Raw genomic sequence first — 26,289 nt, 5'->3', positions numbered from 1 at the left:
TTAGCCACATCCATGCTTCAGTCAACATCATTACTCCATAACCATACTTCCAATCCACATCTCTTATTCATAACCATGATTCCGATCCGCATCACCACTCCATGACGATACTTCCTATCCACGTCACTTATTCATACCCGTGCTTCCGATTAGCATCACAAGTCCATGATGATGCTTCCAATCCACATTTCTTATCCATAACCATGCTTTAATCCACATCACAAGTCCATAATCATGCTTCCAATCCACATATCTTATCCATAACCATGCTTCAAATCCACAAGTCCATAATCATGCTTCCAATCCACATCTCTTATCCATAACCATGCTTCAATCCACATCACTAGTCCATACCCATGTTTCCAATCCACATCTCTTATCCATAACCATGCTTTAATCCACATCACAAGTCCATAATCATGCTTCCAATCCACATATCTTATCCATAACCATGCTTCAAATCCACAAGTCCATAATCATGCTTCCAATCCACATCTCTTATTCATAACCATGATTCAATCCACATCACTAGTCCATACCCATGTTTCCAATCCACATCTCTTATCCATAACCATGCTTCCAATCCACATCATCACTCTCTGACGATGCTTCTAATCCACATCACTTATGCATAACCATGTTTCCAATCCACATCACTTATTCATAACCATGCTTCCGATCCACATATCTTATCCATAACCATGCTTCAATCCACATCACTAGTCCATACCCATGTTTCCAATCCACATCTCTTATCCATAACCATGCTTCAATCCACATCACTAGTCCATACCCATGTTTCCAATCCACATCTATTATCCATAACCATGTTTCCAATCCACATCACTTATTCATAACCATGCTTCCGATCCACGTCACGTATACATAAATATGTTTCCAACCCACATCACGTATGAATAACCATGCTTCCAATATCTATACTTCTGAAGGTATTTTAAATCATTCTTATGTTACTCTATAACTCGAGTCATTTCAGTCCATGTATTTTTAAATCATTCTTATGTTACTTTATAACTCGAGTCATTTCAGTCCAGGTATTTTAAATCATTTTTATGTTACTCTATAACTCGAGTCATTTCAGTCCAGGTATTTTAAATCATTCTTATGTTACTCTATAACTCAAGTCATTTCAGTCCAGGTATTTTAAATCATTCTTATGTTACTCTATAACTCGAGTCATTTCAGTCCAGGTATTTTAAATCATTCTTATGTTACACTATAACTCGAGTCATTTCAGTCCAGGTATTTTAAATCATTTTTATGTTACACTATAACTCGAGTCATTTTAGTTAAGGTATTTTAAATCATTCTTATGTTACTCTATAACTCGAGTCATTTCAGTCCAGGTATTTTAAATCATTTTTATGTTACTCTATAACTCGAGTCATTTCAGTCCAGGTATTTTAAATCATTTTTATGTTACACTATAACTCGAGTCATTTCAGTTAAGGTATTTTAAATCATTCTTATGTTACTCTATAACTCGAGTCATTTCAGTCCAGGTATTTTTAATCATCTTTATGTTACACTATAACTCGAGTCATTTCAGTTAAGGTATTTTAAATCATTCTTATGTTACTCTATAACTCGAGTCATTTCAGTCCAGGTATTTTTAATCATTCTTATGTTACTCTATAACTCGAGTCATTTCAGTCCAGGTATTTTAAATCATTTTTATGTTACAGTATAACTCGAGTCATTTCAGTTAAGGTATTTTAAATCATTCTTATGTTACTCTATAACTCGAGTCATTTCAGTCCAGGTATTTTAAATCATTTTTATGTTACTCTATAACTCGAGTCATTTCAGTTAAGGTATTTTAAATCATTTTTATGTTACACTATAACTCGAGTCATTTCAGTTAAGGTATTTTAAATCATTCTTATATTACTCTATAACTCGAGTCATTTCTGTCCAGGTATTTTAAATCATTTTTATGTTACACTATAACTCGAGTCATTTCAGTTAAGGTATTTTAAATCATTCTTATGTTACTCTATAACTCGAGTCATTTCAGTCCAGGTATTTTAAATCATTTTTATGTTACACTATAACTCGAGTCATTTCAGTCCAGGTATTTTAAATCATTTTTATGTTACACTATAACTCGAGTCATTTCAGTCCAGGTATTTTAAATCATTCTTATGTTACTCTATAACTCGAGTCATTTCAGTCCAGGTATTTTAAATCATTTTTATGTTACACTATAACTCGAGTCATTTCAGTTAAGGTATTTTAAATCATTCTTATGTTACTCTATAACTCGAGTCATTTCAGTCCAGGTATTTTTAATCATTCTTATGTTACTCTATAACTCGAGTCATTTCAGTCCAGGTATTTTAAATCATTTTTATGTTACAGTATAACTCGAGTCATTTCAGTTAAGGTATTTTAAATCATTCTTATGTTACTCTATAACTCGAGTCATTTCAGTCCAGGTATTTTAAATCATTTTTATGTTACTCTATAACTCGAGTCATTTCAGTCCAGGTATTTTAAATCATTTTTATGTTACACTATAACTCGAGTCATTTCAGTTAAGGTATTTTAAATCATTCTTATATTACTCTATAACTCGAGTCATTTCTGTCCAGGTATTTTAAATCATTTTTATGTTACACTATAACTCGAGTCATTTCAGTCCAGGTATTTTAAATCATTTTTATGTTACTCTATAACTCGAGTCATTTCAGTCCAGGTATTTTAAATCATTCTTATGTTACTCTATAACTCGAGTCATTTCAGTCCAGGTATTTTAAATCATTTTTATGTTACTCTATAACTCGAGTCATTTCAGTACAGGTATTTTAAATCATTTTTATGTTACACTATAACTCGAGTCATTTCAGTTAAGGTATTTTAAATCATTCTTATGTTACTCTATAACTCGAGTCATTTCAGTCCAGGTATTTTAAATCATTTTTATGTTACTCTATAACTCGAGTCATTTCAGTACAGGTATTTTAAATCATTTTTATGTTACACTATAACTCGAGTCATTTCAGTTAAGGTATTTTAAATCATTCTTATGTTACTCTATAACTCGAGTCATTTCAGTCCAGGTATTTTAAATCATTCTTATGTTACTCTATAACTCGAGTCATTTCAGTCCAGGTATTTTAAATCATTCTTATGTTACACTATAACTCGAGTCATTTCAGTCCAGGTATTTTAAATCATTCTTATGTTACTCAATAACTCGAGTCATTTCAGTCCAGAAGAGTAACACATACATCCAGAGACAAATGGACCTGATTACTCTAGTTTATCGTGAATTTTTAATTTATAGAAACTAATCAGTGAACTACAAGATATATTAAGAACGATGCCTAGATGTAAATGTTATCTCCGAAATATGCATTAAATCTATGTTATATATGATATATACATTGTGAAAATGTATTTCGCATTATCAATCCGCAGTGGGTATTGTACTAGAGATAAAACGTAAGATGTTTATTGATAACATATTGTACTGTTTATTGTGGCATATTCAGTATTCTCAACAATGTTCAGCGGGAATAAGGTAAACAAATAATAACTAGAAACAGTTTTCTATATAAGTCACAGTAAGTAAATGGAAACAATTCTCGGTACAATTCACAGAAAGTATCTGGAAACAATTATTGATACTGGTCACATAAAGGATTTGGAAGCAATGATCGGTACTGGTCACAGAAAGTAAATGGAAACAATTATCGGTAAAAGTCACAGAAAGTATTTGAAATTAATTATCGGTACCAGTCACATAAAGTATTTGGAAACAATTATCGGTACTGGTCATATAAAATTTGGAAACAATTATCGGTACTAGTCCCAGTAGGTATTTGAACACAAATATCGGTACCAGTCACATAAAGTATTTGGAAACAATTATCGGTACTTGTCACAGCAAGTATTTTGGAAACGATTACGATACTTGTCACAGTAAGTAAATATAAACAATTATCGGTACTTGTCACAGTAAGTATTTTGGAAACGATTACGGTACTGGTCACAGTAAGTATTTGGAAACAATTATCGGTACTTGTCACAGCAAGTATTTTGGAAACGATTACGATACTTGTCACAGTAAGTAAATATAAACAATTATCGGTACTTGTCACAGTAAGTATTTTGGAAACGATTACGGTACTGGTCACAGTAAGTATTTGGAAACAATTATCGGTACTTGTCACAGCAAGTATTTTGGAAACGATTACGGTACTTGTCGCAGTAAGTAAATATAAATGACTACGGTACTGGTCACAGTAAGTAAATATAAATGACTACGGTACTGGTCACAGTAAGTAAATATAAATGACTACGGTACTGGTCACAGTAAGTAAATATAAACAATTATCGTTACCAATCCCAATAATCAAGGACCGCTCCGGTGGCCTAGTGATTAGAGCGTCCGCCTCGGATACGGGAGGTCGTGGGATCGAACCCAGGCGAGTCTTACCAAAGACATACAAAAATGGTACTAACAGCTGCGGCTAGGCGCTCAGCATTAAGAGGTTAGTATTAGGACTGGTCGGCCTGGTGTCAGGATAATGTGACTGGGTGGGACATCATACTATATGTCTGCGGCATGATAACTCAGTGCTAGACATTACTATAAACTGCCATACTGCAGGCACCGTAACGATATGACTGAAACATTGTGCTACGTTAAAATTCCTAATCACACACACACACACACACACACACACACACACACACACACACGCACACTACGATAGGTCACGAGCACCAACCTTCATCTCATTGATGATGAAATTCAGGGAAAAAAGACAACAAAACTTTGCCATTTTCCCAGCGTCTGTCTATATGTATGTGTGCATGCCACATGTACGTCCATATGTATGTATGTATGTATGTATGTATGTATGTATGTATGTATGTACGATGCAATGCGCTCTTTTGCGTGTCGTATAAGTCAACTGATGGAGACCATAGCTGCCAAGGTTTTGCTGTTTGTCTTCCGGGCTGGTGATTGAAAGGGTCTGTATTCTTATCCTACCATTTCCTTCACCCAAGTGAAGATGATCTATTTCTGTTCATATGCCGTATAACACCAAATCACGTCTAACACATGTATTAAAGTATGCTTGTTTTCGCAGTTTAAATGAGTTTGTGAACAATATAAGAAATTACTTACCTGTTAAGAATGCAGGAATAACTACACCATAGACAGTCAATAAGACCCCTGTTGCTGTCCTCATTGAAAATACATTTGGATTCACATTAACGAGTGACTCTTTCATAATCCAGATGAAACTTATTACAAGTAAAGTTATTCATTCACGTAACACCTTCAACATCCGATTCATAGCTATTGCTGCAAGCAGCAACCATGACGCTTGCGCACTGCGTGCCCTGACGTTCGGCGTCTGATATCTAAGTTTAGGACCACCTTCTGTTTTTGCGGTAAGATAACCACTGCAGTGTGCTTTTCTTGCACGAGCTCTACAAAGTTATGATCATAAAACTTGTATACATGGTTAGATACATTACTTATTTACGTTTGCATCAAGATCTGTTGAATGTGCGAATCTTAAACGTTGACAAGGGGTTAGATAGATGGGAGAAACATTTGCCAAAACAACAGCTGTGAGAGAGGTACAAAATCGTCATTAACCCCCTGTCGAAAGTGGCGGATTGATGGCATACTCGTGAAGAGATAACAGTATCTCCTTAACAGCAATATACTCAGCTGCGCTAGGGCACTTGAAAGGTTAACTGTAGAAACACAGCCAACCATCAGTCACAAAGGAGAATAGACGATGAAGAGAACTAATATTTAAAAACGGTGATACTCTCTTATAATTACGCAACTTCCTGTCATAAAGAGCAGGACTCTAATGCTAATGCTCACAGAAAAGGTGGGATTTTAATGGAAAACTTACAATAATGGGACAGATCCTGATGCTAATATTTTCCATGAAGGGCAGGGTTCTGGTTCTATTGCTTACTCTAAAGGGTAAAATTCTGGTTTTAATGCTAATCATAAAGAGCAGGATCCTTTACATACCATAAAGGACAGTAATCAAATGTTAATACTTACCATAAACGACAGTAATCAAATGTTAATACTTACCATAAAGGGCAGGAATCAAATGTTAATACATACCATAAAGGACAGGAATAAAATGTTAATACATACCATAAAGGACAGGAATCGAATGTTAATACATACCATAAAGGACAGGAATCAACTTTTAATACTTACCATAAAGGACAGGAATCAAATGTTAATACTTACCATAAAGGGCATGAATCGAATGTTAATACATACCATAAAGGGCAGTAATCAAATGTTAATACGTACCATAAAGGACAGGAATCGAATGTTAATACATACCATAAAGGGCAGTAATCAATTAATACTTACCATAAAGGGCAGGAATCAAATGTTAATACTTACCATAAAGGGCAGGAATCGAATGTTAATACTTACCATAAAAGGGTAGGATTCGAATGTTAATACTTCCCATAAAGGGCAGGACTCAAATGTTAATTCATGCCATAAAGGGCAGGAATCAAATGTTAATACTTAACATAAAGGGCAGGAATCAAATGTTAATACTTACAATAAAGGGCAGGAATCAAATGTTAATACTTACCATATAAGGTAGGAATCAAATTTTTAAACTTACCAAAAAGGGTAGGATTCGAATGCTAATACTTACCATGAAGGACAGGAATCAACTGTTAATACTTACCATAAAGGACACGAATCAACTGTTAATACATAACATAAAGGGCAGGAATCAAATGTTAATACGAACCATAAATGGCAGGAATCGAATGTTAATACTTACCATAAAGGGTAGGATTCGAATGCTAATACTTGCCATAAAAAGCAGGAGTCAAATGTTAATACTTACCAAAAAGGGTAGGATTCGGATATTAATACATACCATAAACGGCAGGAATCAAATGTTAATACTTACCATAAAGGACAGGAATCAAATGTTAATACTTAACAAAAAGGGCAGGATTCGAATGTTTATACTTATCATAAAGGGCAGGAATCATATGTTAATAACTGCAATAAAGGGCAGGAATCGAATGGTAATAATTACCATAAAGGGCAGGAATCGAATGTTAATACTTACCATAAGGGGCAGGATTCGAATGTTAATACTTACCATAAAGGACAGGAATCAAATGTTAATGCTTACCATAAAGGTCAAGATTGGAGTGTTTATACTTACCATAAAGGGCAGGAATCATATGTTAATAATTACATAAAGGGCAGGAATCGAATGTTAATACTTACCATAAGGGGCAGGATTCGAATGTTAATACTTACCATAAAGGACAGGAATCAAATGTTAATACTTACCATAAAGGTCAAGATTCGAGTGTTTATACTTACCATAAAGGGCAGGAATCATATGTTAATAATTACCATAAAGGGCAGGAATCGAATGTTATTACTTACCATAAGGGGCAGGATTCGAATGTTAATACTTACCATAAAGGGCAGGAATCAAATGTTGATACATACCATAAAGGTCTGGACTCGAATGTTTATGCTTGCCATAAAGGGCAGGAATCATATGTTAATAATTACCATAAAGGGCAGGAATCGAATGTTAATAATTAAAATAAGGGGCAGGATTCGAATGTTAATACATACCATAAAGGGCAGGAATCAAATGTTAATACTTACCATACAGAGCAGGAATCAAATGTTAATACTTGCCATAAAGGGTAGGATTCGGATATTAATACATACCATAAAGGGCAGGAAACAAATATTAATACTTACCAAAAAGGTCAGGAATCAAATGTTAATACTTACCAAAAAGGGCAGGAATTAAATGCTAATACCTACCATACAGAGCAGGAATCCAATGTTAATACTTACCATAAAGGGTAGGATTCCAATGTTTATCCTTACCATAAAGGGCAGGAGTCATATGTAAGTAATTACCATAAAGGGCAGGAATCGAATGTTAATACTTACCAAAAAGGGTAGGATTCGAATGTTTATACTTACCATAAAGGGCTGGAATCATATGTTAATGATTACCATAAACGGCAGGATTCAAATGTTAATACTTACCATAAAGGACAGGAATCAAATGTTAATTCTTACCATAAAGGGCAGGAATCAAATGCTAATACTTACCATAAAGGGCAGGAATCAAATGCTAATACTTACCATAAAGGACAGGAATCAAACGTTAATACTTGCCATAAAGGACAGGAATCAAATGTTAATACTTACCATAAGAGGCAGGATTCGAATGTTAGTACTTACCATAAAGGGCAGGAAACAAATGTTAATACATGCCATAAAGGTCAGGACTCGAATGTTTATGCTTGCCATAAATGGCACGAATCATATGTTAACAATTACCATAAAGGGCAGGAATCGAATGTCAATAATAACCATAAGGGGCAGGATTCGAATGTTAATACATACCATAAAGGGCAGGAATAAAATGTTAATACTTACAATACAGAGCAGGAATCAAATGTTAATACTTACCATAAAGGGTAGGATTCGGATATTAATACATACCATAAAGGGCAGGAATCAAATATTAATCCTTGCCAAAAAGGTCAGGAATCAAATTGTAATACTTACCATAAAGGGCATGAATCAAATGTTAATACTTACCATAACGGGCAGGAATCAAAGGTTAATACTAACCATATACGGTAGTAATCAAATGTTAATACTTACCATAAAGGGCAGGAATCAAATGTTAATACTTACCATAACGGGCAGGAATCAAATGTTAATACTTACCATAAAGGACAGAAATCAAATGTAAATACTTACTATAAAGGACAGGAATTAAATGTTAATACTTACCATAAAGGGCAGGAATTGAATGTTAATACTTACCATAAAGTGTAGGATTAAAATGCTAATACTTACCATAAAGGGCAGGAATCGAATGTCAATACATACATTAATGGGCAGGAATCAAATGATAATGCTTACCATACAGAGCAGGAATCAAACGTTAATGCTTACCATAAAGGGCAGTAATCAAATGTCAATCCTTACCATAAAGGACAGGAATCGAATGTTAATAATTACCATAAAGGGCAGGAATCGAATGTTAATACTTCCCATAAGAGGCAGGATCCGAATGTTAATACTTACCATAAAGGACAGGAATCAAATGTTAATACTTACCGTAAAGGTCAGGATTCGAATGTTTATACTTACCATAAAGGGCAGGAATCATATGTTAATAATTACCATAAAGGGCAGGAATCGAATATTAATAATGACCATAAAGGGCAGGAATCGAATGTTATTAATACCATAAAGGGCAGGAATCAAATGTTAATACTTACCATACAGAGCAGGAATCAAATGTTAATACTTACCAAAAAGGTCATGAATCAAAATCAAATTGTAATACTTACCACAAAGGGAATGAATCAAATTTTAATACTTACCATAAAGGGCAGGAATCAAATGTTAATACTTTTAAAAATAGGGTAGTAACCAAATGTTAATGTTTGCCATAAAAGGCAGGAATCAAATGTTAATACTTACAACAAAGGACAGGAATCAAATGTTAATACTTACCATAAAGGGCCGGAATCAAATGTTAATACTTAACAAAAAGGGTAGGAATTAAATGTTAATACTTGCCATAAAGGACAGGAATCAAATGTAAATACTAACTATAAAGGACAGGAATTAAATGTTAATACTTACCATAAAGGACAGGAATCAACTGTTAATACATACCATAAAGGGCAGGAATCAAATGTTAATACTTACCATAAAGGGCAGGAATCGAATATTAATACTTACCATAAAGGGTAGGATTCGAATGCTAATACTTACCATAAAGAGCAGGAATCGAATGTCAATACATACCATAATGATCAGGAATCAAATGATAATGCTTACCATACAGAGCAGGAATTCAATGTTGATACTTACCATAAAGGACAGGAATCGAATGTCAATAATTACCATAAAGGGCAGGAATCGAATGTTAATACTTGCCATAAGGGGCAGGATTCGAATGTTAATACTCACCATAAAGGGCAGGAATCAAATGTTAATACATACCATAAAGTTCAGGATTCGAATGTTAAAACATACCAAAAGGACAGGAATCGAATGTTAATACATACCATAAAGGTCAGGATTTGAATGTTTATACTTACCATAAAGGGCAAGAATCAAATGTTAATACATACCATAAAGGGCAGATTCGAATGTTAATACATACCATAAAGGACAGGAATCGAATGTTAATACATACCATAAAGGTCAGGATTTGAATGTTTATACTTACCATAAAGGGCAGGAATGATATGTTAACAATTACCATAAAGGGCAGCAATCGAATGTCAATAATTACCATAAAGGGCAGGAATCGAATGCTAATACTTGCCATAAGGAGCAGGATTCCAATGTTAATGCTTACCATAAAGGGATGGAATCAAATGTTAATACATACCATAAGGGGAAGGACTCGAATGTTAATACTTACCATAAAGGGAAGGAATCAAATGTTAATACTAACCATAAAGGGTAGGATTCCAATGTTTATTCTTACCATAAAGGGCAGGAGTCATATGTAAGTAATTATCATAAAGGGCAGGAATCGAATGTTAATACTTACCAAAAAGGGCAGAATTCGAATGTTTATACTTACCATAAAGGGCAGGAATCAAATGTTAATACTTACCATAAAGGGCAGGAATCAAATGTTAGTACATAACATAAAGGGCATTAATTAAATGTTAATGCTTACCATAAAGGGACGGAATGAATATTATTACTTACCATAAAGGGCATGAATCAAATGTTAATGCTTACTATAAAGGGCCGGAATCAAATATTAATACTTACCATAAAGGACAGGAATCAAATGCTAATACTTATTATAAAGGACAGTAATCAGCTGTCAATACTTACCATAACGGACAGGAATCAAATATTAATAATTACCATAAAGGAAAGGAATTAAATGTTAATACTTATCATAAGGGGCAGGATTCGAATAAGAATGCTTGGAAGGATTCCAGTACTAAAACAATATCATTTGTGCATGGATCAAATTACAAGGATGTATATATGTATATATGTATGATGTATGTATGTATGTATGTATGTATGTATGTATGTATGTATGTATGTATGTATGTATGTATGCATGTATGTATGTACGTATGTATGTATGTATGTATGCATGTATGTATGTATGTATGTGTGTATGTATGCATGTATGTATGTATGTATGTATGTATGTATGTATGGATGTATGTATGTATGTATGTATGTATGTATGTATGTATGTATGTATGTATGTATGTATGTATGTATGATGCATGTATGTATGATGTATGTAGGTATGATGTATGTATGTATATATGGATCTATGTATGCATGTATGTATGCATGTATGTATGTATGTATGTATGTATGTATGTATGTATGTATGTATATATGGATGTATGGATGTATGTATGTTTGTATGTATGTATGTATGCATGTGTGTATGTATGTATGTATGTATGTATGTATGTATGTATGTATGTATGTATATATGTATGTATATATGTATGTATGTATGTATGTATGAGGTATGTTGTATGTATGTATGATGTATGTATGTATATATGGATGTATGTATGTATGTATATATGTATGTATGGATGTATATATATATATATATATATATATATATATATATATATATATATATATATATATATACATACATACATACATAGGGACAATGGGAATTAGCATTACAGACCCCCCCGGGCCACTCTAGGGACAATGGAAATTTAACATGGAGAAAAACGCTGGGCCACTCTAGGGACAATGGGAATTTAACATGGGGGGAAATAAGGTTTGGGCTTGTCAAAGGACAAGGGGAATTTAACATGGGGAATTGAGTTTGGGCTTGTTTAAGGACAAGCGGAATTTAACATGGGGGAATAGGGTTTGGGCTTGTCCAGGGACAATGGGAATTTAACATGGGGAAGTAGAGTTTGGGCTTGTCTAGGGACAATGGGAATTTAACATGGGATGAGAGTTTGGGCTTGTCTAGGGACAAGGGGAATTTAACATGGGAATAAATCGTGGGCCACTCTAGCGTCAAGGGCAATTGAACATGGGAATAAATCGTGGGACTGTCTAGCGTCAAGGGGAATTTAACAAATGGAAATTGAACATGGTGGGTCTGTATAGCGTCAAGGGGAATTGAACATGGTGGGATTGTCTAGGGACAATGATGGTAGAGGGTCAAACACAACAGAGACAGAAACATACATACACTAGTACAAGCGTGAAATTTATATATAAAGCATTACCAAGACCTGAAATCTTGCTGGGGTGTTCAAAAATTTGCATAATTGTAATGATGCTATAAATAGCTATAATCAAGGAAATGCTCAACGACAAAATGGATGTGACTAAAAGTAACGCTAAAATGACGAAATTGTCCCAGAATTTAAAGGAAAATAAACATATCCCCGAAAATTAAGTTACAATGGTTTAGACTAAAATGCATAAAATTAGTAACTACTTACAATATCAACTTCTGTGACGATCGTGGATAAATACCTATGTATCTATAATCAGCTGAAATTCCTATGAAATCCCACTATCTATTTATAGCTCCAACTTGTGGGTTTTTCCTTTGGAAAATCCCACTATCTTTTTATAGCCTCAGCTTGAGTGACGTTCCTGTTTATGAATTCTAGTATATATGTATAGCTACAAAATGTGGAAATCCCCAAGTCGATATTTATAGTCTCAAAATTTCCAGCGTCAGTGACGTCACTGTACTGAACACTAGGGGATAAATATCAACAGTGTTGCAAGTGGCTGACCTGAATACGCGCTACTGTAGGTAAGAGGAAAAAACAAACCCCAAATATACTATCCACACTCGGGAGGAAAAAAAAAAAACAACCAAAATATACGATCTACACAACGTACGCGAACACACACACACACACACACACACACACACAGAGGGAAGAGGAAATAACAAACCCCAAATATACTATCCACACTCGGGAGGAAGAAAAAAAGCAACCAAATATACGATCTACACAACTTACGCTAACACACACACACCAAACACACGCACACACACACACACACGCGCGCGCGCGCGCACACACCACAGAGGGAAGAAGAAGAAGAAAACCATTATACACTATCCACACGGAGTGAAGAAATAACCCTTTATATATACTATCAACAGAGAGTGAAGAGAATAACCCATTATATTCCATCAACACAGAGTGAAGAAGAAAAAGTTTTTTGAAAGCACCTAAGCCCTCAACTGCAATGACCAACACTGCCAAACACCTACACCCCACCCCACCCCCACTCCCAACACTACAAAACCCATTTAACCCGTTATTTTATGGCATCAGTGTCTGCTTTAGGAAACATCAAGACACAAAAATGATGGATGAATAGACTGACTATTGTTTACGGACTTGCATGCCTAATGAGCGTGCGTGAAGGAAAACATCCTTCCATTTCAATTCTAACTAAAACATGATCCAGAGGGATAGAGAGAGGTGAAAGAGCACAATTTCATAAAGTGTGAGTAAAAACAAAACACGCCATCCTTATTATACAATGTCAAGACCAAGAGACACTTACGTTTTCTTTCTGGTCTATTCTCTTTTAGAAGGTAGTATGAAATTTCACATCAGGGCCAACGCATCGGCTCACATTGTCAATTTTTCCATTTCCATGTCTTTACTGGCACAAGTTCTTCATCATCTTCAATTTCTTCTTCTTCTTCTGAATCCCTCTTCTCTGTTTCGTCTTGTTTTTTGTTTCTTCTCTTTTCTCGTAGGGCACTCTGAATTCCAGTGTCCTTTCCCCTGACAACGATATTAGGTACATTGACTTTTGTCTCTCTTTCTTAGACGAAGCAGGTATTTTGGAGACAAATACCCATTTACCTTTGCAGATATAGCAAACTTCATTAGCACACACTTTCGTATGACTCTCATCAAATCAACGACCAAAAGAGTAAGTTTTGTTGCCACTTTCGCCTGTGAATTATGCTTTCGTATGACTTTTAGCAAATATTTGACCAGCAGGTCGATCTGTGCTGACTCTTCCATCTTCGTGATCGTTTGAGAGGGGAATGAATACTCTGACGCTAAGACACTCTCCTTATATACAGGGACCTGCTGCGTATGAAACCTAGTCAAATGTAATTTTGCAATAAGATGAAACGATTTCATTGAGGAAGTAAAAGGCAATGATGTACCGTATCGCCGCACACAAAACCTGAAGTGTTAGCTCAGATCCGTGTCAGCAATTTCGAAGACGACATAACTGAGCTTTCATCAATGCTCTCCAATTATGCCACAAAACCACGAGTCCTGATTCACGCCAAAAGAAATTTCGTTCGGTCAATAAAAAATATTATCACATCTGAGAAACGCAAAAACGAACTTCCAGAAAACTGAGAACGACGGCTTACACCTACAACGTAAATGTATGAGTTCAAGTAGTGCGTAAAACTTAGTCAAATTAAATTTTTATAGTCAAGACGAAACGATCTCTTTTCGAACAAGAAAGACACCAAGCGACAATGGCAATCCGTGTCACACAACACTTTTCAAAATGTATATGATCAGAGGTTTGTTCTAGCGATCTGCACGGTTAAATTAAATGTTGATGTATTTTGCAATAAGACGGACACAATTTCCATGGGATCGCCCATGGTACGATTGTTCGTGCATTAGTTTAATTTTTTAAAATATTTTTTTTAATATAAATCGCCTATAGGATAGACACAGTAAAGCATGGCCATTCTCGTCACTGTCTGAATAGCTACTCAAGTCAATTCGAAGTGAACGCGGTAAGAAAATAAGTATAGCCAATGAAATGGCTTACAACGGGTGATGCATTGTTTTGTTCTAGGACTGTGTGGCATAATAATCCCTATGTTCTTGCGTTGTTACCATTACAGTGCAGACAGACTGAAATGTGAACTTACAAGCCCTCTTTGTGTGTGTGTTGTACCATTTCTTCTTACCACATCAAAATACTGAGCGTCACAGTATTGGTTCGCGTTTTCAAGCTGACCATTTTTTTTATATCTCACTTAAACATTTTAACATAAACACTCACACTCACATCGGTAGAGTCAGAACAGATGTGTTACAGTATTGAGGGGCATGTTATCTTTTTTTTTCAAACTAATAAATCTGGGGTTTGTATGAAGTAAAGAACCGAAAGTACAGTGAAACTCAAGGATGATGACCCAATCTGTCTGTCCATTGATGCGTGTATTTACTTAAGAAGAAATATGACCTCTAAAACACAAAGAGATACGGCAAGCATGATTAGAATGAACATAACGATGTTTTCCTTCACGCCCGTGTAATTTAGAGCTTCAATCCTCTTTGAAGACAAACTTGGTCTCCTTTTGTAGGGCTTGAAATAATAAAAAACCTGAAAAAATCTTAAGCACTTTGCTATAGATAATTTCATCAACAGACTAAACAACATAAATACCGTTACAACACTAGAAAGCCTTAAATCTTCTATAAAAAAGAAATGCATCAAAAAATTAAAGATTAACGATAACTAACCAATGAAACCGAATTTAACAAAGGCAGTGACATGTGAAGAAATGGCTCTCACTTTGGAAAGGTAGGCGAATGTACTCTGTCATGCACCATCAACTTGAAAAAAAATTATAAACAGAGAGAAACCTGAATTCAAAATTCAGTTGTTTTTTTCTTCAAAATTGTTTCGTTTCTTTTTTCGTTTTTTGGAACAAATCTAAGCACTAATATAGAGTGGAAAAGGGAAAATGCACATACAAGCTTTGATATTTCTGAAAAATGAGGGGATATTCCTAACGTTCATAACCACCTATGGACTTGGACTTGTCTGTGACTTATCTACAAAACAAGATGTACATATTTCTGGTGAAGCTGCAAGTGTGTGCGTGTTTTTCAAAATGGTAAAAACTGGATATACAATTTTCTCGTGACACTTATAAAGTGAAGAGTCTGTGCAAGTGTCAAAAGCCAAAGTCATATAAGTTTTGTATTTTGTACGGCTTGTAAAGATTTCCACTTTAGAAAATGTGAAGTATCACAAGTTATTATCACAAACAGAAGTGGAACATAGGGGCTTGCAAGAAAGAAAATAACCCAGACAGTTGGTGTCATCAAGAGTGCTAGAGACGGTACCCGAACTTGCTTGCTTGCTTACTTGAATTAAAGTGATTTTCGCTCTAATGGAGCATATATCACTGGTTTAATAACGCACCGCGTGATTTTTAATTACTCCTGGGGAAGGAAAGAGAGTCTCATCCCCCAGGCTTTTATGTACTCACAGACTACTTTTAAATTTAGCCACTCAAGTGTAGGACTAACTAGTCCTTAACAACCTGACTGAAAGGCTTTAAACATGAGTGGGAATAGTCTCACCACACACTCATTTTTCTGTCCGAGCGTGGTAAAGGAGGAAAAAGGTGCTCAAAAAGACAGCCATGGGTGTTAAGTACTCAACAAAACGCTAGCCCGTACTTATTTCAAATCAAGTCCCGTTTTTCCTAATGGACAGTAAAAAGTACCAATAATGTGTTAACCACTTGTGCAATTAGTTCAAATCTAACGAGTCTGTTAAATTTCCTACTTCCTAACATATCTATCTAATATTAGTACTTAGTGTACATAAAAATAGCCATACTGATCGTATTTAAATTATTATGTCTAAGAGACATATACCAGTTTGGTCACTGTTAGGTTTAAAAAGTTAAGTCTGTTGCGGTGTTCCAATGGGTCAAGTTTGTTTCGAGAATAGTTTAGTCAAGGAGGGATACCAAGCCAAATATGGTTCCCTAGTTAATAAAAAGCAATCTTTTGGAGCCCTAAAAAAGGCTGTTTCTTTCTGTTAGAAGGTAACACGTCTCTCTTTTGCTTTCACGTTCTTTCCCGCACTCCTAGTCTCATGATTCTTGATATCAGGAAATGCGTAGCCATGATGGGCGGCAATGTAAGCAGCGGCTTCTACTAGTTGACTGAGGGGGTATCCAGTGTAGGTTTGTCTGTAGAATTGGGGAAGAACTCTGACCCTAATCCCCATTGAGAAGGTCTTGGTTTAAAGGTGTCTAGAGATTTGTAGGCAACGTATTGTATGGCTCTAATAAACTACCCTGCTTTGTTGACGTCATACAATGCTTGATCTAGTCCCATTTCGGTGTACTTCTCAACGAGTGTCAGCGTCCCCCTCCTCCTCCTCAACCGCCTCAATTTCCTCTTCTGGTTCTGATACTAATTCTTTAGCTGAGGTAGATAGTTTCAAATCCGCTGCTATGGTGTCTGTCGCTGTTATTGTTGTTGTGGTTGTTCTTTCAGCTGAGATTGCCTGTAGTATCGGAGTGAGAAAAGAACGTTGTTGTTGTTGTAGGGTTTAACGCCATTTTTCAGCACGCGATAGGCTATACATGGCGGCCAGTATTAATGGTGGAGGAAGAACCCGGGAAAAACCCAGAAAGAACCACCGACTCACGAGAAGCTACTGGCAAGCTTTCTCACATACCCACATTAGCCGAATCCGAGACTCGAACCCACGCAGACAAAGGTGAGATGACAGTGATCCGTAACGGAGAGCGCTTTAGATCACTCGGCCACTCGGGGCCCCAGAAAAGAACGTAGTGCCTCCGATAATTACATTTGAGTTTGCCATACCGTTTGTCTAACATAATTGGCCCTTTGTTTTGCCACCACTCTTTCCGGGGCAGGTTGTTTGTTAGGTATAGTCGGATGTTGACTAGATGTTATCTGTGTTCTCGAGGTGGGTGGAGTGCTAACTGGCTAGGTCTGCATTTCTTGCTCCCGCTCTGTTGCGTATATTTCTTCCCTCCACACCGAGTTCTGGACCTAATTCTGTTAATTTCGTTGTACCCGAACTTACATTATGCATATTATCACCAAAAAAAAACAAAAAAAAAACAAAAAAAAACGCACAAACCTAAAAGAAACACTCACTCACTTTTTTACAGAACATTACTATTTTTAAAATTTTGATAAGCGACGGAAACGAAGGTCTTAGAGTCGCAATTTCTAACCAAGATAAAGAAATCATGTGCTGATAGACTCACTTCTGTATTTTTTCTTCTAACTGACTAACATATCATAGGCAATGGAATGTTATTTCTTTTCGAGAGTATGGGGTAGCCCTGAATTTTTTTTTTTGGGAACTTGAAGCTATGGCGGTCGCTTAGGTTATAAGATGGCGACCTCCTCTGACGACAGGCTTTCTCACAGGATAAGGTCTGCTTCTTCGGAAAAGAGGAGAAGAACTCTTTGGTGTCGATACAACTGTTGACAAAGCCTCTGTCAGGTTCATGCTGCTGCTGTTGCTGCTCTCTCTGCTGTTCATGAAGTCTGTACTTCTCCACCCATTCTTCTTTCTCCTTCTTGAATTCCTCCTTGAAGAGCTCTTCTTTCAGGTCTTCAGTGACTTTTAGCATTCTCACATTTTCTATCTCTTCTGGCTTCGGTATCAGACTGAGTCTGACCCTATGCAAATTCACGTAGGCTTCGTTTAGCTTAGCTAGTCTGGAGCACATCTTCGTAGGAGGATGAGTTAACAATGGATGGGCAGACTGGAAACTTCCCGGTTCTTAAAGTCAAAGCGCGGACGTGAAGGAAAACATTACTACACGGTTTTCTAGTCGGAACGTTCAAATAGTGTTATGGGAGGGATAGAGAGAAGTCAAAGAGCATGAATCAACATTCCTATAGCCAAACAAACCACAAAGGCATTTTTTTCTTCAAAACACAACATTTTTTTATTCATACTAACAAACAACTCTAACATTTTTTTAACAATAATCCAACACTATAACATCAAACATTTTTTTCAAATACCAAACATTTTTTTTTCAATTCACACTCTACTTTAAACAGGGCTGACAACGTTGTGAATGAAATTGTGATTTCCACTGTTGGAAGTCATTAGGCCATTGATGGACACTACGTTTCCTAGTTAGAGACAAAAGATAAGCATACTGGTCACAAAACCATCGATGTACTTTCACATCGTTTCTAGAAGAATGACGAGGATCAAAATGAGTCACTAAATGTTCTAAAGAATAGCACAGGCTGCAATGATGCAGAAAATACACACAGTACTGTCCACACACCAAGGAATATGTGCCTTGTTATTTCACATTATTGAATCGTGTGGTCTGAGCATTTCTTCTCATCAAGTCAATGATATCGTCTTCCAAAGGGGGCAGTCCATAGGAATCAAAATATTCCACACATCCTTCTTGAGGAAAGTAGACGGCTACCCAGTGGGTTCCTGGGAGATGACTGTCGTCCGTGTTGATCACATAAGCTTGATGGTTTTGAGGTGTGCAATGAGGGAGTTCATCTTTAGCACAGACGACAGGATTCCAAGAAGCAGTGTACAAACTGTGGTTCAAAAGGTAATAAAGTTCTCAGGTATCCATTTTTTGTTTTTTTTTTCTTCTTCACAGGTAATGATAATTGATCAATTCGATTCTGACGTTTTGCTTGAAAATGTCTGACAAGTAACCGTTTCTTCGCCATGTCTCCCAACTCTGATCCAACAGAGCTTCGATGCGATGGATCTCTTGAGTGGTTAATGGTGGACAAGAATGTTCACGCAAGTCTTTATACCACTGGTGCAAGACGTCTTCGTCCGAGATGAGACTCCAAGCTTCGTCCAGATACTCGTCCAATTTTTCTTCTTGACTCAACATCAGGCATTTATCGTGTTGAATTTCACTGGGATGATCGTTTTGACATCCATAGCAATTTTTCTTGATCAATTCCTTAATTTTTTTTCTGTCAGGACTATAGCATAACAGGAAACTAAATGTGATTCTTGTTCTGGCCATCTAGACTTCATCATGATGACTTCTTCGTCTTTGTCTTGGGGTTCTCCTTCCTCAGGATCTTCACATTCCATGTCCAAAGAATCCCTACTATACAAACATTGATAAAAGTCTTCCATGACTTCTAATAGTCTAGAATGACTTCTCTCAAACTGTTGGTTTATATCGTATTGTCCAATTCAGCATACAGGATAACGTTCACCGTATTATCTACGCGTAGATTTTCTGCAAGCTGAAATTCCACACGCATCTGGCCGGATTTTATAGGGTGAAAATGTCCCTTCTCGCTGTTTTGACTTAAAATTCGTTAGAGAACCGTTTTCGAAAATGGAGTTTCACTGTAACTTTCCCTTTGGAGAATGGAATATTTTGTCCCAGATCTCCTTTTATAGCAATGTTGACTGTGTCTAAATACGACTTACTGACGGGCAAATAGTGAGGATGTACAAATTCACGGTGTACGTGATAGGTGTTTGCACCTTCCTGGTCATTGTTTGTGGTACTATCCACTTTGAAAAGAATGACACGCAGTAACGGAACAGAGGTGTGTCCCACCACGTTGTACTCCACCACATCGGAATACACAAAGATCAAATTAAGTCCTTGGTTCAGTTCTACCGGGTTTCCAAAAGCTCTGTAAAAATCCATATTACTTTTGATCTTGGGGCTCATATTGTTTGCGACCATTTCTGCATGTCCACCTAAAAACCCGATTTTGTTGACTTCTTCCTCCAACTGGGCATTCAGGATTTCCACCTCGAAAGTGTTTTGCTTTTCGGTGATGTTTTTGATTTGTGTTGGGTGAATGATTTCCACTAAAGCCACTTCCCAATGGGCTTCGTGATCTAATTGGATGGTCTGAGGTAATTTGACCGTGTAACAGCACAACGTGTTCTTGGGAAACACCTCCATGGAACTGTCACTGGGTAAGGTTAAGTAAAATTGGTTGTTATTGCTCATAATTCCAGAGTTTTGTGGCTCTCCGAGGCGATACTGGAAGTTAGAGGAGTGTCTCCGCCCAAAATGGGGTTGTTGTTGTTGTGGTTGTTGTTGTTGTTGTTGTTGTTGTTGTTGTTCGACTGGTGACTGGCACTGGCACTGGACACTAGGTTCCCGTGGTTCCCGTTCGAGCAGAATTTCAGGGAGGGATTAGGAAGCAGGTAACTGATGTAACTGCTCAATACAATGGTCCACAAGTGTTTGTCTCCTTGTTGCAAACTCAAATTGGCAATGGATGCACCGATGACACAATACACCAAGAAGGTTTGGCAGAAAAAGACGATTTGCGTTTTAGGCACACGTTTTCCATACCACACCCACAAGGGTTGTGTTTGTAAATCTTGCAGAGAAGAATTGGGTGAAGGAGTGATCGCAGTAGCTGAATCTGTGTGAAAGGGCATGATGGTCACTTCTTTTTATAGTGCGAAGCGTCGATGCAAGAATGAAAACTGGATGGATATCCTTTCCAACGTACTTTGACTTCTTTGACACGTCGTTTGCCCATTTTACGGTTTCTGCGTTTGACAACGCCTTTGATGTCGTACACGTCGTCTTTTTTGGTGACACGACTTGATTTGAAATAAGTACGGGCTAGCGTTTTGTTGAGTACTTAACACCCATGGCTGTCTTTTTGAGTACCTTTTTCCTCCTTTACCACGCTCGGACAGAAAAATGAGTGTGTGGTGAGACTATTCCCACTCATGTTTAAAGCCTTTCAGTCAGGTTGTTAAGGACTAGTTAGTCCTACACCTGAGTGGCTAAATTTAAAAGTAGTCTGTGAGTACATAAAAGCCTGGGGGATGAGGCTCTCTTTCCTTAACCAGGAGTAATTAAAAATCACGCGGTGCGTTATTAAACCAGTGATATATGCTCCATTAGAGCGAAAATAACTTTAATTCAAGAAAACAAACAAGCAAGTTCGGGTACCGTCTCTAGCACTCTTGATGACACCAACTGTCTGGGTTATTTTCTTTCTTGCAAGCCCCTATGTTCCACTTCTGTTTGTGATAATAACTTGTGATACTTCACATTTTCTAAAGTGGAAATCTTTACAAGCCGTACAAAATACAAAACTTATATGACTTTGGCTTTTGACACTTGCACAGACTCTTCACTTTATAAGTGTCACGAGAAAATTGTATATCCAATTTTTACCATTTTGAAAAACACGCACACACTTGCAGCTTCACCAGAAATATGTACATCTTGTTTTGTAGATAAGTCACAGACAAGTCCAAGTCCATAGGTGGTTATGAACGTTAGGAATATCCCCTCGTTTTTTCAGAAATATCAAAGCTTGTATGTGCATTTTCTCTTTTCCACTCTATATTAGTGCTTAGATTTGTTCCAAAAAACGAAAAAAGAAACGAAACAATTTTGAAGAAAAAAACAACTGAATTTTGAATTCAGGTTTCTCTCTGTTTATAATTTTTTTTCAAGTTGATGGTGCATGACAGAGTACATTCGCCTACCTTTCCAAAGTGAGAGCCATTTCTTCACATGTCACTGCCTTTGTTAAATTCGGTTTCATTGGTTAGTTATCGTTAATCTTTAATTTTTTGATGCATTTCTTTTTTATAGAAGATTTAAGGCTTTCTAGTGTTGTAACGGTATTTATGTTGTTTAGTCTGTTGATGAAATTATCTATAGCAAAGTGCTTAAGATTTTTTCAGGTTTTTTATTATTTCAAGCCCTACAAAAGGAGACCAAGTTTGTCTTCAAAGAGGATTGAAGCTCTAAATTACACGGGCGTGAAGGAAAACATCGTTATGTTCATTCTAATCATGCTTGCCGTATCTCTTTGTGTTTTAGAGGTCATATTTCTTCTTAAGTAAATACACGCATCAATAGACAGACAGATTGGGTCATCATCCTTGAGTTTCACTGTACTTTCGGTTCTTTACTTCATACAAACCCCAGATTTATTAGTTTGAAAAAAAAAGATAACATGCCCCTCAATACTGTAACACATCTGTTCTGACTCTACCGATGTGAGTGTGAGTGTTTATGTTAAAATGTTTAAGTGAGATATAAAAAAAATGGTCAGCTTGAAAACGCGAACCAATACTGTGACGCTCAGTATTTTGATGTGGTAAGAAGAAATGGTACAACACACACACAAAGAGGGCTTGTAAGTTCACATTTCAGTCTGTCTGCACTGTAATGGTAACAACGCAAGAACATAGGGATTATTATGCCACACAGTCCTAGAACAAAACAATGCATCACCCGTTGTAAGCCATTTCATTGGCTATACTTATTTTCTTACCGCGTTCACTTCGAATTGACTTGAGTAGCTATTCAGTCAGTGACGAGAATGGCCATGCTTTACTGGGTCTATCCTATAGGCGATTTATATAAAAAAAAATATTTTAAAAATTAAACTAATGCACGAACAATCGTACCATGGGCGATCCCATGGAAATTGTGTCCGTCTTATTGCAAAATACATCAACATTTAATTTAACAGTGCAGATCGCTAGAACAAACCTCTGATCATATACATTTTGAAAAGTGTTGTGTGACACGGATTGCCATTGTCACTTGGTGTCTGCTTTCTTGTTCGAAAAGAGATCGTTTCGTCTTGACTATAAAAATTTAATTTGACTAAGTTTTACGCACTACTTGAACTCATACATTTACGTTGTAGGTGTAAGCCGTCGTTCTCAGTTTTCTGGAAGTTCGTTTTTGCGTTTCTCAGATGTGATACTATTTTTTATTGACCGAACGAAATTTCTTTTGGCGTGAATCAGGACTCGTGGTTTTGTGGCATAATTGGAGAGCATTGATGAAAGCTCAGTTATGTCGTCTTCGAAATTGCTGACACGGATCTGAGCTAACACTTCAGGTTTTGTGTGCGGCGATACGGTACATCATTGCCTTTTACTTCCTCAATGAAATCGTTTCATCTTATTGCAAAATTACATTTGACTAGGTTTCATACGCAGCAGGTCCCTGTATATAAGGAGAGTGTCTTAGCGTCAGAGTATTCATTCCGCTCTCAAACGATCACGAAGATGGAAGAGTCAGCACAGATCGACCTGCTGGTCAAATATTTGCTAAAAGTCATACGAAAGCATAATTCACAGGCGAAAGTGGCAACAAAACTTACTCTTTTGGTCGTTGATTTGATGAGAGTCATACGAAAGTGTGTGCTAATGAAGTTTGCTATATCTGCAAAGGTAAATGGGTATTTGTCTCCAAAATACCTGCTTCGTCTAAGAAAGAGAGACAAAAGTCAAGGTACCTAATATCGTTGTCAGGGGAAAGGACACTGGAATTCAGAGTGCCCTACGAGAAAAGAGAAGAAACAAAAAACAAGACGAAACAGAGAAGAGGGATTCAGAAGAAGAAGAAGAAATTGAAGATGATGAAGAACTTGTGCCAGTAAAGACATGGAAATGGAAAAATTGACAATGTGAGCCGATGCGTTGGCCCTGATGTGAAATTTCATACTACCTTCTAAAAGAGAATAGACCAGAAAGAAAACGTAAGTGTCACTTGGTCTTGACATTGTATAATAAGGATGGCGTGTTTTGTTTTTACTCACACTTTATGAAATTGTGCTCTTTCACCTCTCTCTATCCCTCTGGATCATGTTTTAGTTAGAATTGAAATGGAAGGATGTTTTCCTTCACGCACGCTCTTTAGGCATGCAAGTCCGTAAACAATAGTCAGTCTATTCATCCATCATTTTTGTGTCTTGATGTTTCCTAAAGCAGACACTGATGCCATAAAATAACGGGTTAAATGGGTTTTGTAGTGTTGGGAGTGGGGGTGGGGTGGGGTGTAGGTGTTTGGCAGAGTTGGTCATTGCAGGTGAGGGCTTAGGTGCTTTCAAAAAACTTTTTCTTCTTCACTCTGTGTTGATGGAATATAATGGGTTATTTTCTTCACTCTCTGTTGATAGTATATATAAAGGGTTATTTCTTCACTCCGTGTGGATAGTGTATAATGGTTTTCTTCTTCTTCTTCCCTCTGTGGTGTGTGCGTGTGTGTGTGTGTGTGTGTGTGTGTGTGATATGTGTGTGTGTTAGCGTAAGTTGTGTAGATCGTATATTTGGTTGTTTTTTTTTTCTTCCTCCCGAGTGTGGATAGTATATTTGGGGTTTGTTTCTTCCTCTTCCCTCTGTGTGTGTGTGTGTGTGTGTGTGTGTGTGTGTGTGTGTGTGTGTGTGTGTCTGAGCGCGTATGTTGTGTGTGTGTGTGTGTGTGTGTGTGTGTATTGGTCTCTGTTTGTCCCTATAAAACTCACTTTATCCCTATCAGATACACTCTACCTACCTACCTACAGTAGCGCGTATTCAGGTCAGCCACTTGCAACACTGTTGCCATTTATCCCCTAGTGTTCAGTACAGTGACGTCACTGACGCTGGAAATTTTGAGACTATAAATATCGACTTGGGGATTTCCACATTTTGTAGCTATACATATATACTAGAGTTCATAAACAGGAACGTCACTCAAGCTGAGGCTATAAAAAGATAGTGGGATTTTCCAAAGGAAAAACCCACAAGTTGGAGCTATAAATAGATATGGGATTTCATAGGAATTTCAGCTGATTATAGATACATAGGTATTTATCCACGATCGTCACAGAAGTTGATATTGTAAGTAGTTACTAATTTTATGCATTTTAGTCTAAACCATTGTAACTTAATTTTCGGGGATATGTTTATTTTCCTTTAAATTCTGGGACAATTTCGTCATTTTAGCGTTACTTTTAGTCACATCCATTTTGTCGTTGAGCATTTCCTTGATTATAGCTATTTATAGCATCATTACAATTATGCAAATTTTTGAACACCCCAGCAAGATTTCAGGTCTTGGTAATGCTTTATATATAAATCTCACGCTTGTACTAGTGTATGTATGTTTCTGTCTCTGTTGTGTTTGACCCTCTACCATCATTGTCCCTAGACAATCCCACCATGTTCAATTCCCCTTGACGCTATACAGACCCACCATGTTCAATTTCCATATGTTAAATTCCCCTTGACGCTAGACAGTCCCACGATTTATTCCCATGTTCAATTGCCCTTGACGCTAGAGTGGCCCACGATTTATTCCCATGTTAAATTCCCCTTGTCCCTAGACAAGCCCAAACTCTCTTCCGATGTTAAATTCCCATTGTCCCTAGACAAGCCCAAACTCTATTCCCCATGTTAAATTCCCATTGTCCCTGGACAAGCCCAAACCCTATTCCCCCATGTTAAATTCCGCTTGTCCCTAAACAAGCCCAAACTCAATTCCCCATGTTAAATTCCCCTTGTCCCTAGACAAGCCCAAACCTTATTTTCCCCCATGTTAAATTCCCATTGTCCCTAGAGTGGCCCAGCGTTTTTCTCCATGTTAAATTTCCATTGTCCCTAGAGTGGCCCGGGGGGGGTCTGTAATGCTAATTCCC

The 26,289-nt window shown here is 36.8% G+C and overlaps 1 protein-coding gene across 8 annotated transcripts in view; it reads right to left on the bottom strand.

Moving 5' to 3' along the window:
* Positions 1 to 5,485, bottom strand: part of LOC149791158 (uncharacterized) — a 179,669-nt gene extending 174,184 nt beyond the window's left edge. For 4 of the 8 annotated variants that reach the window (XM_089969604.1, XM_089969612.1, XM_089969607.1 and 1 more), the window contains exon 1: positions 5,165 to 5,484. In XM_089969604.1, the coding sequence (XP_089825730.1) occupies positions 5,165 to 5,270 (106 nt within the window). In that variant the 5' untranslated portion in view covers positions 5,271 to 5,484. Of the gene's footprint in view, positions 1 to 5,164 lie in introns of all 8 variants that reach the window. The other 4 variants (XM_089969608.1, XM_089969609.1, XM_089969605.1 and 1 more) reach the window with 2 other exon arrangements.
* Positions 5,486 to 26,289: the final 20,804 nt, after the last annotated feature.

Source organism: Sinohyriopsis cumingii, chromosome 9 (assembly GCF_028554795.1).
Source record: "Sinohyriopsis cumingii isolate HCF-2022 chromosome 9, ASM2855479v2, whole genome shotgun sequence".
NCBI classification, from domain to species: Eukaryota; Metazoa; Mollusca; class Bivalvia; order Unionida; family Unionidae; genus Sinohyriopsis; species Sinohyriopsis cumingii.
The sequence above is the reverse complement of the archived record's forward strand: the minus strand, read 5'-3'. Positions and strand labels throughout refer to the sequence as shown.